Source organism: Sander lucioperca, chromosome 11 (assembly GCF_008315115.2).
Source record: "Sander lucioperca isolate FBNREF2018 chromosome 11, SLUC_FBN_1.2, whole genome shotgun sequence".
In the NCBI taxonomy this organism is placed as follows: domain Eukaryota; kingdom Metazoa; phylum Chordata; class Actinopteri; order Perciformes; family Percidae; genus Sander; species Sander lucioperca.
Window position 1 is genome coordinate 13,599,196 of NC_050183.1, and position 18,714 is coordinate 13,617,909.

At 46.7% G+C, this 18,714-nt stretch overlaps 1 protein-coding gene across 1 annotated transcript; it reads right to left on the minus strand.

Moving 5' to 3' along the window:
* Nucleotides 1–200: 200 nt before the first annotated feature.
* ctdspl3 (CTD (carboxy-terminal domain, RNA polymerase II, polypeptide A) small phosphatase like 3) lies at nucleotides 201–11,728 on the minus strand. The gene is made up of 11 exons (XM_031303956.2): nucleotides 11,453–11,728; nucleotides 8,765–8,888; nucleotides 8,481–8,621; nucleotides 7,567–7,681; nucleotides 7,206–7,317; nucleotides 5,221–5,307; nucleotides 4,529–4,591; nucleotides 4,094–4,173; nucleotides 3,000–3,126; nucleotides 2,381–2,476; nucleotides 201–677 (listed from the first exon to the last, which is right to left on the minus strand). The coding sequence occupies exons 1-11, from the start codon at nucleotides 11,579–11,581 to the stop codon at nucleotides 612–614; spliced, it is 1,140 nt and encodes a 379-aa protein (XP_031159816.1). The 5' UTR covers nucleotides 11,582–11,728; the 3' UTR covers nucleotides 201–611.
* Between the last annotated feature and the right edge of the window lie 6,986 nt (nucleotides 11,729–18,714).

Below are 18,714 nucleotides of genomic sequence, written 5' to 3' on the forward strand. Positions count from 1 at the left end.
TTCTGCTGCATCACTTTACCTATCTGACAATATTCACAGCTGTGCACTTAAACACCTTCCTCCTCCTCTTCATCATTCTGAAGCTTTCATGACAAACCGCTCACCTCACATGTTGAGAGACGTACATGTAGTATTAAATCAAATATTTCAAAGAACTGAAACATATTGTATACAATGTACTGAAAGTAAAGCCAATATGACGTATTTATTATCAGGGTGATTCCATTGCATAAAAAGCATATCTAAAATATACAGAGAAAACAGCAGTTGATTAGCATATAATCAATAAATAAAAAATCATGACTATAAACATCATATTTCAAGTTTTGTCGTGTAAATGTACACAAACACTGGGCAGCAGTTCATTGTCCTGTGGAATGAGTCTTCGGGAAACAGGGTTTTGGTGACAAACGACCAGCAGCATGTTTGAAATACCGATCTGCCGTCCTTTAAAGTCATCAGGGAGGAGAGAGGAGGGAGAGCAGGTCCACCACAAAGGTTAGCTAGTTCCAACTGGATTCTGCTTTTAGCCAAAGCATAAAGAAAGCAAACAATGAGCTGGGAAAGTCACATAAAGTAGTTAAAGTGAGGGAGGGGGTGGGTGAGTCCTGTTAGTCCTCCGACAGCAGCCTGTGGAAGTGATCCTTCCTCTTCTTCAGCACCTCCCGAAAATCCTCCTGAAAAAACAACAGGAGATATTCGACTGAATGATGAAAGCGGGGGAGGAAAGACAGTAGATGCTGCTGCAGATAACCAGCTGTTTTATTCACAACTGACTGGAACATCTAGAGGCTGCACTGACACACACACAGAGAGAGAGAGAGAGAGAGAGAGAGAGAGAGAGAGAGAGAGAGAGAGAGAGAGAGAGAGAGAGAGAGAGAGAGAGAGAGAGAGAGAGAGAGAGAGATAAAAGTGGTTCACACTTTAAACAATAGTCCTCACACAGTGCTGAAACAAATCAACGTTTAACACTTTTACATATTAATGGACCAATTCTTTAACACTGGAAATACTTTTACTTTTGATACCCAAGTACATTTTAGGGATCCGACCTTTTCTCTTCCGATATTGATTCCGATATTCCAACTCAGGATGTTTTCTAAAATAGGATTACCCATCTGATGCCAGTGCTGTCTTTCTTCCTAATCTTCAAATCTGTAGGGCTGCAACTAACGGTTATCCATTATCCTGCCAATTATTTTCTCGATTAATTGTCTATATGTTGGAGCTGCAAACATTAGTCGATTCATTGATTGGTGATTGTCGCTCTAACAACCTGTAAACGTTTTATGCAAGATAACATGAGGCCAGCAGTTGCTGTGGCACTATTAAAAATGAGTCAGTAGCTCGCTGTGGCTGAATGAATGTTCAGTGACGTCAACAAAAAGCCCTGTATTTAATACGGCTCAGAAACATTGAGGCCGATACTCAGTCTGCTTAATAAGATCAGTATCACTGACACTGATCCAGCGTATCAGATCTGTGCATCCCTACACATTTAGCTTGTAACAATTATATAACTTTAATTCTAAGTAATGACAACAAAACTGTCAGCGCGTCCACATGATATAGCCTTCCGTGACCGCTGCTCCCCCCCCCATCCACGCAGTTGCTAGTAGCCAAGGAGGACACGGAGGATTAAAAAGAACATGATGACTCTTCAGAAGAGGTAATTATCTTTACTTGAGTTTCTGCGCGGGAAAGTCACCGGACGCCACAATCTTCTGAACGTAGCCATGCTGAGAAATACAGTGTTGTGTGGAGCCAATTGTCTTAATTAGCTTTGTAACAACTCATTTGCCAATGACTTGAATGAAACAGACGTTCATTAAAAGGTGCTCTAAGCGATGTCACGTGTTTTTTAGGCTACAACATTTTTTGTCACATACAGCAAACATCTCCTCACTATCTGCCTGTCCCCTGAACACACTGTAAAGAAACACAGTCTCTGTAGACAGCCCAGGCTCCACAAACGGCAAGAAAAACAAACTGGCCAACCTGCACCACTAAACATAACAGAGTTCCAGACTTCCAGCCAATAACCGACAAGACGGATTTGGGGGTGGGGGTTGGGGACTTAGTGCGCGGAAGTACGGAAGGGTGGGGGAGGGGACGGGAGGAGGAGGAGGGAGGGGCGAGCTAGCCTCGTTTTGTTTGACAATACTTCGAACGTCAACAAGAAGTAACGTCACCCAACATCGCTTAGAGCACCTTTAATATCAAAAAGTTACGCACTAAAGCTTTAAATCCCCCATTTATAAGACCTGAAAATGTCTAACTTTGTTCGTATAAAAAAAAAACAACAACACATAAGCAGAAATCTACAACCTGATGCCTACATGTAATATGTAATAATCAGAGAAGCTGATAAATGACGTACCGCCGCAGACATTTTCTCCATGTAGGGGACGAGCTTCTGGAGCTCTCGGTCCTCCGGCTCCCCGGACCAGCTTTTGATGGGAACCGTGTTCATCAGCTGCAAAAACACCACAAAAACTTAAATGAATAAAAACGGTCTTGTATTTGTTTTCACTGTGAAGTTGCAATTGCAAGATGATACTATCACCGGAGAACCAATATGGAGGAATTTCACTTACAAGTCTGACAAAAAAACAAACAAAACCTCAATAACATTTCTGATGTTAATAAAAGACAAGTCTGGTGATATTCTGTTTCTTATCGTCAGCAAAAACTATACATTTGTGTCTCATTTTTAATTAGCTCTGTCTGTTAAAAGCAATGAAAATGACAGTGTTAGATTCCGAACTGGCATCTAAAATCACAGTGCTGGGAGCCCAGATAGCTCAGTTGGTAGAGTGGGCGCCCATATATAGAGGTTTACTCCTTGACGCAGCGGGCCGGGTTCAACTCCGACCTGCGGCCCTTTACTGCATGTCATTCCCCCCTCTCTCCCATTTCATGTCTTCAGCTGTCCTGTCAAAAATAAAGGCCGAAAAATGCCCAACAAAAAAGAAAGAAAAAAAAAAATCAGTGCTTACATGGTACGGGTATGTGTGGGGTGCGTTGTCCAGGACGACCGTCTTGGCGAGATCCCTCCCGAGAACGCTGAGATCTTTGATGTAGTGGCCGAGAACGCAGGCACAGTCGTCCTGATACAGACGATGTCTACAAGAGAAATCATCAACATGTGAAAAACAGTTGCACCCGTTTCTGTGAACCAAGTGTGTCAGTATGTTATGTGTAAGTTGTTGATGTCTGCATCTGAAACATGTCTATGTGGAGGAGTGCATCTCTCCCTCTCAGATTATACAATATGCATCTCCACTCAGTGACGGCACCGTCAGTGCACACGTCACCTTCGTAAACCTGCATTAACTGAACTGCCTGAGCGCCGAGAGTGAACCAAAAACAGTAAAGTTGTCGGCCGGACAGTTAAACAATGACCTAAAACTCGCTATAAACTCCGTAAAGCCGTGGGGAACTTCAGATCCGGATGATAATTATCTGTAGCTTCATCACTACAAGTGACCCCTTTCACATTGTTTTCACACTTCTGTCACTATAATACATTATGGAATACAGCCGCTTTAAATGAGTAGCGCGGTTTGAGGAATATTCTATTATACAGGCCACATTGTACACGGAAATACAACATTTCTTTCAGTGCGGGGATGTTGCACACCAACACGCCTTTTTTCTGAATTTCATGTAGAATTTGGGTTCTGGAATCTGTGGGGTTTTTATCAATCTGACTCTTATGTCGTTTTTTTTTTGTAAATTATCTGTTCATCTTCACATCCCTTCTTCTAAGTCACATTAACCACCTGAAGCCAAAAGGAAAACTAATCTCTACTGTCCTCACCATATGGCACAGACACATCTGCACTCATTGTTATTCACTGTGGGTAACAAGTCAGCTACATCCCTCACACTGTTAAATGAGAACATCACAGAGTAACCGACAACGTTTCAGAGCGGAGTCCAAAGGTCAGCGTGCTGGTCACAGACGGGTCAGCAGCAGGCTAACACTCGCCGCCTGAGTGTGATAAACCTGACAGAGTGCACGTCTCTGAGGTCGAGCAAAGAGTTTATGAAACACAAGTGGAAGCAGATCTTCGGAACAGAGACATACCGAAACAGTTTTCTCTGCGGGTCCAGGATGTCCAGTATCTTCTCAGCGTATTCCTTCTTTGCACATGTGTAAACAAACAGCTGGAACAGAACACAAACAGCAGCTGGAACCGATTGCAAGAAACCAAAACTCAACGGGCATCGGGATGCCACGAAAACTACATTTTGTTTCCATTTATTTTCATATACAAAGAAAAATAAGATACGGTGGAAATAAATTGGTTCCGAATAATTCAATTAACAATAAAGGGGTTAGGTATGATAGATTATCTGTGTGCAAAGACGGGGTTCTGAAAACTGAAGCAGATCAGTTCATCAGTTCAAGTTTTGCAGAATAAAACATTACATGAATTCACTAAAAACAAACAGACTGTAGACAGCATTTGCCTTGAGCCAGTCGTGTCAATTCTAAATTTTATATCAGATTAGCACATACCTCATAGACTTTTGCCATGGACTGCAGAAACTCTTTGACATGTGGTCGTAGGATCATGAACACCTGTTGATAGCAGGGGAGCAGAGAGGATGACAGAATAAATTAAGTTCATACATATTCAGTTCCTATTTAATTATCTAAAAAAGGTCAAATTGTTCACTAAATCTGCAATTTAGAAAATTGTCTTTTTCTGCAATTTAGTGCAGCAAATCACTGATTACTGAATGAAATCAGAGACAACATGGTGGAGAAGATTGCTTGCTTGTCCCACCAGTGTGTTATTGTTAGTTCTGGTATTTCTCCACATTAAGACTAGATTCCCTCTATCTCCTGCTTCCTGTCATCCCTCACGGAAGAGGACAAACACACTGAAGCGATTCGTCCATCATCCTGTCTGTCTTGTGCAAATAACCCCAAGTCTGTCTAGTGCAATATTTTTTTAAGTGCAATAACTGTATATGTAATTAGTGCCACCTTATTGTGTTTATTTATCTTGAGTTTTATATTTCACTACTCAAATTTTGCTATTTTATATTTTTGTTTGTGATTCTTATCTTTTACTATTTAAATGCTGCTATTTTATATTTATACTGTCAACTGAGAGCTGCTTAACCGGGTTTCGTTGCTGTGAAACAATGACAATAAAGATTATATTCTATTCCATCTGCTCAGTGTGCTTCAGATTCACAAACCTTGTACTGATGGTCCTGGAAAGCTGTGTGGAAGGTGTGCTCTGCTTCCTCGATCACATTCAGAGAGCTGAACATCAAGGTCTCCTCCTGGAAGGACATAGATCAATGTGACTTAGGGTACGTCCCATAGCACTCAAATTGCATCCCTGACTCCTCCACTTGTCTCCCTTTAGGAGGAAATCATCGGAGGAGAGAGGCAACGAGCAAATGTGTTTTAGAGGGATGAGACGTCCTTTCCTCTGAAGCGTCACATGAATTTGTCAGCTGTTTGGGCGGAGTTAGCAACTCCTTCCGCTGCGCGGCTAAAACTCACTCCTCTGTCTTCGGGGCAGAAATAAGAGCTTTGAGACGGCCTTCACCGAGGAGGGACAGAACAACTTCCGGTTCAGCTGAGGACCGAGGAGTCGAGGAGCTATCGAATAAGGGTGATGAGATTCAGCCCTAGTTTATTTCAGTATTAAAACCCAAGAATGCTCCGATTATGGTTATGGTGCTAGGTCTCTGCTTTAACTAGCCACATAGAGAAATAAACTGCCAGATCGACCCACCATAATCAACTCCTTGTTACATTCATACCAGTTAACACAATTTAGATCACAAAACAAACCAGATATAATATATTTCTGGCAACTGAACTCTGTCACAGACTTAGCCTAAAACCAAAGCACATACATGAACTCACACTCCTGTCTCTGTGTCGCAGAGTCATACGTTCTCCATAACAGATCTCTCTGAATTAAGCAACAGCAAATAAGAACATCTGAACCAAAAAAGGCGAGATTTAAGACAGATGGGAAAAAACAAAACAACCACTGCGTTTGAGTCGCAGCAGTGGTTGTGAGGTACATTTAGACTCCTGAGGCGCAGCACAACTTATTTGCAATCAGGACAGCAGTGTTCTTGCTGACACCACCAGCTCAGTTGTATCTTACTGTGACAAAATAATCTTTAAGTCCACTAAAATACTTTTTTGGAAGAAAAAAAAAAACTAACCAACTAAACCTGAATGACAGTCAAAAGATAAAACCATTATCCAAACTGTAATCTGTAATGTGTAATGTGTGTATATATGTATAAAAAAGAAACAAAATATAATATAGATGTCACTGCCTCTGTTCCTTTTCCATACATCTATTAAAATGAGGTGATATCTGTACATATAATAATAAGCCCAAAGTCCACAGAGGTAGTGCTGCTGTAATGTCCAAGAAAACATGAACCTTAACTTTACATTCAGACAAAACAAATGTGGCAGCAAAAAATACTATTTTTCTCTCTCAACCAAAATGTATCTTCCAAAAGTAAATATATCATATTTGAAAACGCTAAAGACACATTGGCGGTAAATTAGGAAAGGGCTTGTCTGGGGCCGGTTTGACCGGCAGCTGGGCTGCTAGCTGACAAGATGTCCACACATTTATCTATCTATCTAAAATATCAAAATGTAATAAAGTGAATAATAGCAGTCACACAAGTCAGCTTCCAAAGTATCCTTGATAAAACAGACAGAGCATGAACACTTATTTTTGACTGTACTTGGCTAGATGTTGACTTTGAATTGGAGCAGTACTTGGGCTGTGAGTGATGTTTCACAAGAATACAAGTACAGAAAAAAAAAAATCTAGTGTTTGGCAAAGAGACCAAGACTCTGGAGAAACCTGCTCGGTCCCAGCTGGTTGCTGTTGGCTTATTTGTGATCCCTCCATCATGGTGTCTTAATAAATGAAAGCTCTTTGTAATACATGCCAGCATCTAAACACCTGCATCATACATACATCATACTACATTCTACCAACCCAAGGGTACCACTCACGGTAATTATTTATACCTTCGTTTTAAGAAGAGGAGCTCATTAAAAAAAATAAAATAAGTGGATCTTGAGTTACGATTAATTTATCAAAGTTAAAGATCCATGTTCCTTCTTCATGTATCTGACTTGCTGTGCCCATATGCGAAAGCAGATTGCTCCAGAGAATTAAACTCACCAGGTCGACCACCAGGGTGGCCTCTGGGGTGCTCCTGGTCTTGGGGGGAATATCTCTGAGTTGGGGTCGAGAATGCTGAGATTGTGACGGTATGTTCTTGATAAATGTGGAGCTGAAAAAGAAAATAATGCTCTTAGATATAGAAATAATCACTAAAACAGGAGAGTTATGTACATAAGGACATAAAAGAGGGACGAGTGATAAGTTCTGGCACTGCAGAATCAATTCAAAAAGCAACACTCAAGTAAGAATAGCGTTATTTTTATACTTTAAGCACTAGTCTCTCTTAACTTCCAGGATATGAAAAAGTATAAAAATATCTTGTAAGGTTGTTGATGTCTGAAAGGGGCTTAATACTTACGGATTGAAGATGTCATCATCCTCTTCTCCAGCCAGAAGGTCAATGGAGCCAAAACCAAAGACACCTTGTTCTGGGCTCATCAACACGTTGCTTCCAGTACCTGCACACTTCACATCTGGACGGAATAAACAACAAAATGTACAAACTATAAGCAACACAAGTCTGTTAATCTCCGAGCAGCCAGGGAAACGTAATACTTCCAGCAAACGGTTGACATATTTGATAAACTATACGTATAAATTGTCTTAAGGATGGAAAGCTCTGAAGTACTTGTTTCCTGTCTGTTCTCAATGTTATTTGAGGCTTTATTATTTACATCAAAGCGTAATATTATCAAAGGAATGACAAAAAAAATAAGCTGCACCTGACCACAACATGGATGCAATTGGAGCCTCTCACATAATGCACAAACCACAAGAGTGAGACTCGTTTACTAAAGCTGTTTACAGTGTCAACGGGAATAGCAATGACTCATACTGGGTCCGAATTATAGCACACCAAGTCCTCCACCAATAAAATAAATACCAACTGTCAGCTCACCACATTAATGGCTGCTGAGCAGTTCAATGGGCTCACAATGTTCTTTCTATTTGATGCATCCAGAGTTGGAATTTACTACAAGCAACCAGAAAGACGCAGGTACATTTATACTGTGGTTGGTAAGTGAGTTTACTCCACCAGGCACTTTCGTCATAAGAAAACAATCTTGACGACTGGATATCTCCCAAAGTTAAATGGTAAAATAGTGAATGTGATGAGTACATTTGTTCTCTCCCACAACACCAAATTAAATCAAATATCTGGAGGGCTTGTTGAGGACTTTTTGATGTCTTGCATTCATATAAGTAGAGTATGTTTAAGGTAGTACAACCCATATATAGAACAGGGATTGCAGTGATAGTAGCTGTACTCACTCTCTTTGGTGGGTGTGAGAAAACGCACGATGGGCGAGTAGATGTTTCTGGCTGTTGTATTGCGAGGAGACCCTGGGTCGATCTCTGACAGTATGCGCTCAGGGCGCATGATGGGCCTGATCGGAGTCTTGAATGCCAAATCTAGACCACAAGAAGATGATCATTCAGAAAACACAAAAACAAGAGCAGTGGACAGCGTAAGGAAATTTGTATTCAGGAAAAACAAAATGACAAAATATGTTTAAAAAAAATCCTTGAGAATAACAGAAGGCTGCCAAATATACCAGTTTCTCTGTCATCAACAGCAATGGCTCTCTTCCTTGGCCGGACACGAGGCAGCGGTCTCCTCGTCACCGTGGGAATTTCGTCATCTGAGTGGTGGGAGTCATTATCCAAGGTTTCTTCACCCTACACAGTAAAGAGTAAAAAAGAATTGATAAAAAAAACTGGAACGTATGATTGTCTAGATGTGAACAAAATACCAAACACTACCAAAAATGTTGCCCTAAGAGGTCTGTTATCAAGCACAGCAATGCCAAGTGACGTCCTTCTGTTTTACTACTAGGGCTGTCCTCGACTAAAGAAATTCTTAGTCGACTAACACTTATATGATTTTGTCGATTAATTGATTAGTTGATGTAATCGACAGAGCTGTGCTCTTTGAGAGGTGATTAAGACTAGAAAAGCACAATATAAATGTAGTTAATTAACCATCTGTAAAACTGAGTTTCTCCACAATTAATCCTGCAAAAGCATCACTTTAAATCTTGTGTTTACCAGAAATGTGCCCATAAGTTTCTTGGAAATGAGTAATTAAGCATGAATAAGCATAAAAAATGACTCATCAACTAAAGAAATCTTAGTCGACTAAGACCAAAACGACCGATTAGTCGACTAATCGACTAAGAGGTGGCAGCCCTATTTACTACAGCTGTGGGAATAATGAGGGTGACTCAGGGTTCATACGCATTTTAACCAATACTTTTCCATAACTTTTTGGCAAATTTCCATGACTATGTATTCCTGAAAATGTCAGTCGACATTATACAATAAGAATACAAATCTGTGTTAAAGTTTACCCTCAGAGGTTTAACAATAAAATGAATGACAATTTATGTGGTTCATAGTGGGATTCGTAATATCGCGCCCCAAATAGAACGTTGAGGTTAGGACGACGTGAAATAAATTTATTAATCACATATTATTATGCTGTGTTAAAAAACAAAATCCATGACTTTTCCTAAACTTTCTGGGTCTTTTTATGTTTCCAAAACCTTTCCAGGCCTGGAATTTGCATTTTTCAAATTCCATAACTTCTCCAGGTTTTTTCAAAACGTATGAACCCTGTTGACTCTTATCGTTCAGGTTAAAAAGAATGTGTCAATTGCAATATTATTATCTAAAATAGATCCAAATGTCTGTGTAACTGAAGTGGAAAACAAACACCTAAAATACTATAATAATCTAAGAAGAAGGAATACTACAGTTACTCACTACTACGCTACCTCAATAAGTGTTTTTAGTTGCATGGACTTTGTGCAACATTGTGCATAAAGCCTGAGCAAGTCTGTTTGAAACAGACTAACACCAACATGAATACTACATGATTGTGCCATTATTCAAATGCAAAACAGACACAAAAAGACAAAAGATTTACCTACGACAAATCAGAACCGTTTCAGAGTTGTACAATGTAACTTGTACTGCCTATAAGGTACTGTAATGGTGTAACAGTAGATAAATGCATAGCAAAAAATCATAATATTGGTATCCGTGTATTGCGAGATTATGCATCATTATTTGTTGTTGTTTTGCTCATGCCCACGTTAGCGCCAGGTAATGTTTGCATTATAAAGCAACAGACACTGTGCATCAGCCCTGCACTATATGGTGTAGGGGTGGGGGATGGATTCTTAGATTTATCGTGAAAGAGTATGTCTCGATGCAGAAAAGTCAATAATCTGACATTTAAAACCCGGTTCTCGACATTTTGGTAGTATGTAAAACAGTCTACATGGTTCAGGCTCAAACTCACGGAGCTCTGGAGCAGACCCGTGCGTCGCTTTGTGTCTGTTCTGTATATAAAATGTAAGAATGTAAATGTAATAAATGTGACTGAGGTCTACTAAAAGTCCTGAAAAGTTTGAAAAAAATACAGAAGCCATTGGGTGATTGTCAGACGTTGCTGTCCTGAGTTGGGGGGGGGGGGCAGTCACATTTCGGCAGGTCCCATATAGGCTACCCCTGCCAAAAAAGGACTGCACCCCCATAACTCGTTACTGTAACTTTTTAAATAACATTTTATTTACTCTTGGTTTGGATATCAGGACACATGACCAACATTGCCCTCCAGCGGCGTGCAGTCGTATTTCGGCAGGCAGTCGGTTTTCGGCACAACGTAGCTAACTCTCCATCACGCAGCAGTTTCGGGTGCTCGTAAACCAAGATTGTATTTAAATAACTCCGAAGACAAAACAAGTGGTTAGCTAGTTAACATAGCTAAGTAAAGCAGGGATAAAAAGCGACCTATCGTCCAGAAGCCAGTTTAAGCAGCTAACGTTAGCAACACCGTCTACAGTTTCCCATTATTTTTCCTAGGATGGCGAAGGCATGACCCGCCCTACTCTCTATCTGATTGCTTAGTACTCGTTGCCTTCGTTGGTTAGGTTTAGACAAGAAACGTGGGATTGGTTAGGTTAGGGTAAGAAAGTCAAGGTAAGCCAATCAGGGGCAGAGTAGGGCGGGACTTGACGTCGCTATCCTGGGAAAAAAAAATACTCGCCAACTGTTTGCCGTTTGTTATGAAATCACCAGCTAGCATCAGAATAACGTTAACCGAAACCACGATTACTTATACTAATTATTACTGTATCCGGAAACTAACACGACGTTTATTGGTACCACTAGCATTTGCGAGGCTAGTATAAGGTCACTGACTGAGAAACTAATCGTTGCAAAATGAAATATGTTACCTTGGTTTGTAGAGGGCTTTCGACCCCCGATAAGCGCGTTGTTCTCGGCGTCGCTTTGTTGGCTCGTCGACGTGTGCTCCTCGGCGTCTCCGAGTAACATGTAACGGTTCTTTGAGACCTAAGTCTCATTTTTCTACTTCAAATGGGACTTATTAACATCAACACACAAACTCCACTGTGATGAAGCTATTGCTAATCGCTTTGAGTTTGGGTGCTATGATCTTCTTCTCCCACCCGTTTCAGTAGAGAGTCGGTGTAGCTCCGCCCCGCTCGTCCCCGTGTCTTCTCGAATCATTTCGTGTGTTTAAATCTGCCGGGGTGCGATAGGTTCACTACTGCAGGACACTGTTATTGGGCGGTGCTTCAGAAAGCTCCAGCGTCAACGTGAGACGTGTGCAGGCTGGACTGTGGAATGTGACAAGCAGCGACTGGTCATCATCTAGATACCTTTTTTAAAAATGTAAAACAATTGATGAAGAATATCAAATTGTAATAATAAATGAAATCCCTAGTGGAATCCTCCAACTGATAAAATGCCACTCTGAGAGACAAGAATAGGAACAGAAGTGGCATAAACCACGAACAATGGTTTGGATAAATGAAGTGTCTGGCACAATGTTTGTTTTGCTATAGTCTTTATGGTCTTAATGCTATCTAATAAATAAGGTGTGAAGCAGGGACCAGCGGATGCCATTGTGGTAGTGAAGCCCAAACCAGGTGCTACTTTATGGGGTGCCGTTTGTAAAGCGGCTCACGCTGAAAATAACAGCAACATTTTGTCACATTTAGCTTCAAACAATGTTTAATTTAAAATTTAAAAAACTGGGATGAATTTTTGACGGTCACTTTTTAGCACATTTACAACAATATTTGTCAACTTATAGATATTTTAAATAGCTAAATCTAAATCTAAATGTTAAATCTAAATGTTAAATCTAAATATTAAATCTAAATCTAAATGCTAAATCTAATTGTTAAATCTAAATGATAAATCTAAATGTAAATGTTAAATCTAAATGATAAATCTAAATCTAAATGTTAAATCTAAATATTAAATCTAAATCTAAATGTTAAATCTAAATATTAAATCTAAATCTAAATGTTAAATCTAAATCTAAATCTAAATGTTGAATCTAAATGTTTCGGGTGAAACGAAATATTTAACTAATATGCAAATTCAAAATGCCGGTAACCGGAAGTGCCAAAATAAAAGCTCGAGGAGGTCAGTGTGTGTTTATAGTGTCAAATAACGAATAAAAACCATCTCATCCGGGGAAATGGACTCTTGGACATGGATTATCGTGATAATAACTACCTAAAATAATAAACACGTTTGGAGAAACTGTATTTGAAGAGTAGGCTACTTTGAGTTTTTAGTGTCACTTTTATGAAGGGTGCGGATGGCGAGGGAGCTATAGGATGGCGAGGGAGCTAGCTGGGGATAGGATGGCGAGGGAGCTGGCTGGGGATAGGATGGCGAGGGAGCTGGCTGGGGATAGGATGGCGAGGGAGCTGGCTGAGGATAGGATGGCGAGGGAGGTGGCTGGGGATAGGATGGCGAGGGAGCTGGCTGGGGATAGGATGGTGAGGGGGCTATAGGATGGCGAGGGAGCTGGCTGGGGATAGGATGGCGAGGGAGTTGGCTGGGGATAGGATGGCGAGGGAGCTGGCTGGGGATGGGATGGCGAGGGAGCTATAGGATGGCGAGGGAGCTATAGGATGGTGAGGGAGCTGGCTTTAGATAGGAAGGCGAGGGAGTTGGCTGGGGATAGGATTGCGAGGGAGCTGGCTGGGGATAGGATGGTGAGGTAGCTGGCTGGGGATAGTATTGCGAGGGAGCTGGCTGGGGATAGGATGGCGAGGGAGCTGGCTGGGGATAGGATAGCGAGGGAGCTGGCTGGGGATAGGATGGCGAGGGAGCTAGCTGGGGATAGGATAGCGAGGGAGCTGGCTGGGGATAGGATGGTGAGGGAGCTAGCTGAGGATAGGATGGCGAGGGAGCTGGCTGGGGATAGGATGGCGAGGAAGCTGGCTGGGGATAGTATTTCGAGTTAGCTGGGGATAGGATGCTGGGGAGGTGGCTGGGGATAGGATGGCGAGGGAGCTGGCTGGGGATAGGATGGCGAGGGAGCTGGCTGGGGATAGGATGGCGAGGAAGCTGGCTGGGGATAGTATTTCGAGTTAGCTGGGGATAGGATGCTGGGGAGGTGGCTGGGGATAGGATGGCGAGGGAGCTGGCTGGGGATAGGATGGCGAGGGAGGTGGCTGGGGATAGGATGGCGAGGGAGGTGGCTGGGGATAGGATGGCGAGGGAGCTGGCTGGGGATAGGATGGTGAGGGAGCTAATGGATGGCGAGGGAGCTAGCTGGGGATAGGATGGTGAGGTAGCTGGCGGGGGATAGTATTGCGAGGGAGCTGGCTGGGGATAGGATGGCGAGGGAGCTGGCTGGGGAAAGGATGGCAAGAGAGCTGGCTGGGGATAGGAAGGCGAGGGAGATATAGGATGGCGAGTGAGCTGGCTCAGGAGCCATAGGATGGCAAGGGAGCTAGCTGGGGATAGGATGTCGAGGGAGCTGGCTGGTTATAGGATGCCGAGGGAGCTGGCTGGGGATAGGATGGTGAGGGAGCTATAGGATGGCGAGGGAGCTAGCTGGGGATAGGATGGCGAGGCAGTTGGCTGTGGATAGGATGGTGAGGGAGCTGGCTGGGGATAGGATGGCGAGGGAGCTGGCTGGGGATAGGATGGCGAGGTAGCTGGCTGGGGATAGGATGGCGAGGGAGCTATAGGATGGCGAGGGAGCTTGTTGGGGATAGGATGCCGAGGGAGCTGGCTGGGGATAGGATGGCGAGTTAGCTGGCTGGGGATAGGATGGCGAGGGAGCTGGCTGTGGATAGGATGGCGAGGGAGCTATAGGATGGCGAGGGAGCTGGCTGGGGATAGGATGGTGAGGGAGCTATAGGATGGCGAGGGAGCTGGCTGGGGATAGGATGGCGAGGTAGCTGGCTGGATATAGGATGGCGAGGGAGCTATAGGGTGGCGAGGGAGCTAGCTGGGGATAAGATGGCAAGGGAGCTATAGGATGCGAGGGAGATGGCTGGGGATAGGATGACGAGGGAGCTATAGGGTGGCGAGGGAGCTGGCTGGGGATAGGTTGGCGAGGGAGCTATACGATGGCGAGGGAGCTAGCTGGGGATAGGATGGCGAGGGAGCTGGCTGGGGATAGGATGGCGAGGGAGGTGGCTGGGGATAGGATGGTGAGGGAGCTGGCTGGGCATAGGATGGTGAGGGAGCTATAGGATGGCGAGGGAGCTGGCTGGAGATAGGATGGAGAGGGAGTTTGCTGGGGATAGGATGGCGAGGGAGCTGGCTGGGGATAGGATGGCGAGGGAGCTGGCTGGGGATAGGATAGCGAGTTAGCTGGGGATAGGATGCTGGGGAGGTGGCTGGGGATAGGATGGCGAGGGAGCTGGCTGGGGATAGGATGGTGAGGGAGCTATAGGATGGCGAGGGAGCTGGCTGGGGATAGGATGGCGAGGGAGTTGGCTGGGGATAGGATGGCGAGGGAGCTGGCTGGGGATGGGATGGCGAGGGAGCTATAGGATGGCGAAGAAGCTATAGGATGGCGAGGGAGCTGGCTTTAGATAGGAAGGCGAGGGAGTTGGCTGGGGATAGGATTGCGAGGGAGCTGGCTGGGGATAGGATGGCGAGGGAGCTATAGGTTGGCGAGGGAGCTAGCTGGGGATAGAATGGCGAGGGAGCTATAGGATGGCGAGGGAGCTGGCTGGGGATAGGATGGTGAGGGAGCTATAGGATGGCGAGGGAGCTGGCTGGGGATAGGATGGTGAGGGAGCTATAGGATGGCGAGGGAACTGTCTGGGGATAGGATGGCGAGGGAGCTGGCTGGGGATAGGATGGCGAGGTAGCTGGCTGGAGATAGGATGGCGAGGGAGCTATAGGTTGGCGAGGGAGCTAGCTGGGGATAGAATGGCGAGGGAGCTATAGGATGGCGAGGGAGCTGGCTGCGGATAGGATGGCGAGGGAGTTGGCTGGGCATAGGATGGCGAGGGAGCTGGCTGGGGATAGGATGGTGAGGGAGATATAGGATGGCGAGGGAACTGGCTGGGGATAGGATTGCGAGGGAGCTGGCTGGGGATAGGTTGGCAAGGGAGCTGGCTGGGGATAGGATGGCGAGGGAGTTGGCTGGGGATAGGATGGCGAGGGAGCTGGCTGGGGATAGGATGGCGAGGGAGCTGGCTGGGGATAGGATGGCGAGGGAGCTGGCTGGGGAAAGGATGGCGAGGGAGCTGGCTGGGGATAGGATGGCGAGGGAGCTATAGGATAGCGAGGGAGCTGGCTGGGGATAGGATGACGAGGGAGCTGGCTGGGGAAAGGATGGCGAGGGAGCTGGCTTGGGATAGGATTGTGAGGGAGCTATAGGATGGCGAGGGAGCTGGCTGGGGATAGGATGGCGAGGGAGCTATACGATGGCGAGGGAGCTAGCTGGGGATAGGATGGCGAGGGAGCTGGCTGGGGATAGGATGGCGAGGGAGGTGGCTGGGGATAGGATGGCGAGGGAGCTGGCTTTAGATAGGATGGCGAGGGAGTTGGCTGGGGATAGGATGGCAAGGGAGCTATAGAATGGCGAGGGAGCTAACTGGGGATAGGATGGCGAGGTAGCTGGCTGGAGAAAGGATGATGAGGGAGCTATAGGATGACGAGGGAGCTAGCTGGGGATAGGATGGTGAGGTAGCTGGCTGGGGATAGTATTGCGAGGGAGCTGGCTGGGGATAGGATGGCGAGGGAGCTGGCTGGGGATAGGATAGCGAGGGAGCTGGCTGGGGATAGGATGGCGAGGGAGGTGGCTGGGGATAGGATGGCGAGGGAGGTGGCTGGGGATAGGATGGCGAGGGAGCTGGCTGGGGATAGGATGGTGAGGGAGCTAATGGATGGCGAGGGAGCTAGCTGGGGATAGGATGGTGAGGTAGCTGGCGGGGGATAGTATTGCGAGGGAGCTGGCTGGGGATAGGATGGCGAGGGAGCTGGCTGGGGAAAGGATGGCAAGAGAGCTGGCTGGGGATAGGAAGGCGAGGGAGATATAGGATGGCGAGTGAGCTGGCTCAGGAGCCATAGGATGGCAAGGGAGCTAGCTGGGGATAGGATGTTGAGGGAGCTGGCTGGTTATAGGATGCCGAGGGAGCTGGCTGGGGATAGGATGGTGAGGGAGCTATAGGATGGCGAGGGAGCTAGCTGGGGATAGGATGGCGAGGCAGTTGGCTGTGGATAGGATGGTGAGGGAGCTGGCTGGGGATAGGATGGCGAGGGAGCTGGCTGGGGATAGGATGGCGAGGGAGCTATAGGATGGCGAGGGAGCTTGTTGGGGATAGGATGCCGAGGGAGCTGGCTGTGGATAGGATGGCGAGGGAGCTATAGGATGGCGAGGGAGCTGGCTGGGGATAGGATGGTGAGGGAGCTATAGGATGGCGAGGGAGCTAGCTGGGGATAAGATGGCAAGGGAGCTATAGGATGCGAGGGAGATGGCTGGGGATAGGATGACGAGGGAGCTATAGGGTGGCGAGGGAGCTGGCTGGGGATAGGTTGGCGAGGGAGCTATACGATGGCGAGGGAGCTAGCTGGGGATAGGATGGCGAGGGAGCTGGCTGGGGATAGGATGGCGAGGGAGGTGGCTGGGGATAGGATGGTGAGGGAGCTGGCTGGGCATAGGATGGTGAGGGAGCTATAGGATGGCGAGGGAGCTGGCTGGAGATAGGATGGAGAGGGAGTTTGCTGGGGATAGGATGGCGAGGGAGCTGGCTGGGGATAGGATGGCGAGGGAGCTGGCTGGGGATAGGATGGCGAGGGAGGTGGCTGGGGATAGGATGGCGAGGGAGCTGGCTGGGGATAGGATGTCGAGGTAGCTATAGGATGGCGAGAGAGCTAACTGCGGATAGGATGGCGAGGGAGCTATATGATGGCGAGGGAGCTGGCTGGGGATAGGATGATGAGGGAGCTGGCTGGGGAAAGGATGGCGAGGGAGCTTTAGAATGGCGAGGGAGCTGGCTGGGGATAGGATGATGAGGTTGCTATAGGTTGGCGAGGGAGCTAGCTGCGGATATGATGGCGAGGGAGTTGGCTGGGGAAAGGATGGCGAGAGAGCTGGCTGGGGATAGGATGGTGAGGGAGCTATAGGATGGCGAGGGAGCTGGCTGGGGATAGGATGATGAGGGAGCAATAGGATGGCGAGGGAGCTAGCTGGGAATAGGATGGTGAGGTAGTTGGCTGGGGATAGTATTGCGAGGGAGCTGGCTGGGGATAGGATGGCGAGGGAGCTGGCTGGGGATAGGATGGCGAGGGAGGTGGCTGGGGATAGGATGGCGAGGGAGGGGGCTGGGAATAGGATGGCGAGGGAGCTGGCTGGGGATAGGATGGTGAGGGAGCTATAGGATGGCGAGGGAGCTGGCTGTGGATAGGATGGCGAGGGAGCTATAGGATGCGAGGGAGATGGCTGGGGATAGGATGGCGAGGGAGGTGGCTGGGGATAGGATGGCGAGGGAGCTGGCTGGGGATAGGATGGAGAGGGAATTGGCTGGGGATAGGATGGCGAGGGAGGGGGCTGGGGATAGGTTGGCAAGGGAGCTGGCTGGGGATAGCGAGGGATGGCGAGGGAGCTATAGGATGCGAGGGAGATGGCTGGGGATAGGATGGCAAGGGAGCTGGCTGGGGATAGGATGGCGAAGGAGGTGGCTGGGGATAGGATGGCGAGGTAGCTATAGGATGGCGAGAGAGCTAGCTGGGGATAGGATGGCGAGGGAGTTATAGGTTGGCGAGGGAGCTAGCTGGGGATATGATGGCGAGGGAGTTGGCTGGGGAAATCATGGCGAGAGAGCTGGCTGGGGATAGGATGGTGAGGGAGCTATAGGATGGCGAGGGAGCTGGCTGGGGATAGGATGGCGAGGGAGCTGGCTGGGGATAGGATGATGAGGGAGGTTGCTGGGGATAGGATGGCGAGGGAGCTATAGGATGGCGAGGGAGCTGGCTGGGGAGAGAATGATGAGGGAGCTATAGGATGGCGAGGGAGCTAGAGGGAGCTGGCTGGGGATAGGATGGCGAGGGAGCTATAGGATGCGAGGCAGATGGCTAGGGATAGGATGGCGAGGAAGCTATAGGATGGCGAGGGAGCTTGCTGGGGATAGGATGGCGAGGGAGCTGGCTGAGGGTAGGATGGTGAGGGAGCTGGCTGGGGATAGGATGGCGAGGGAGGTGG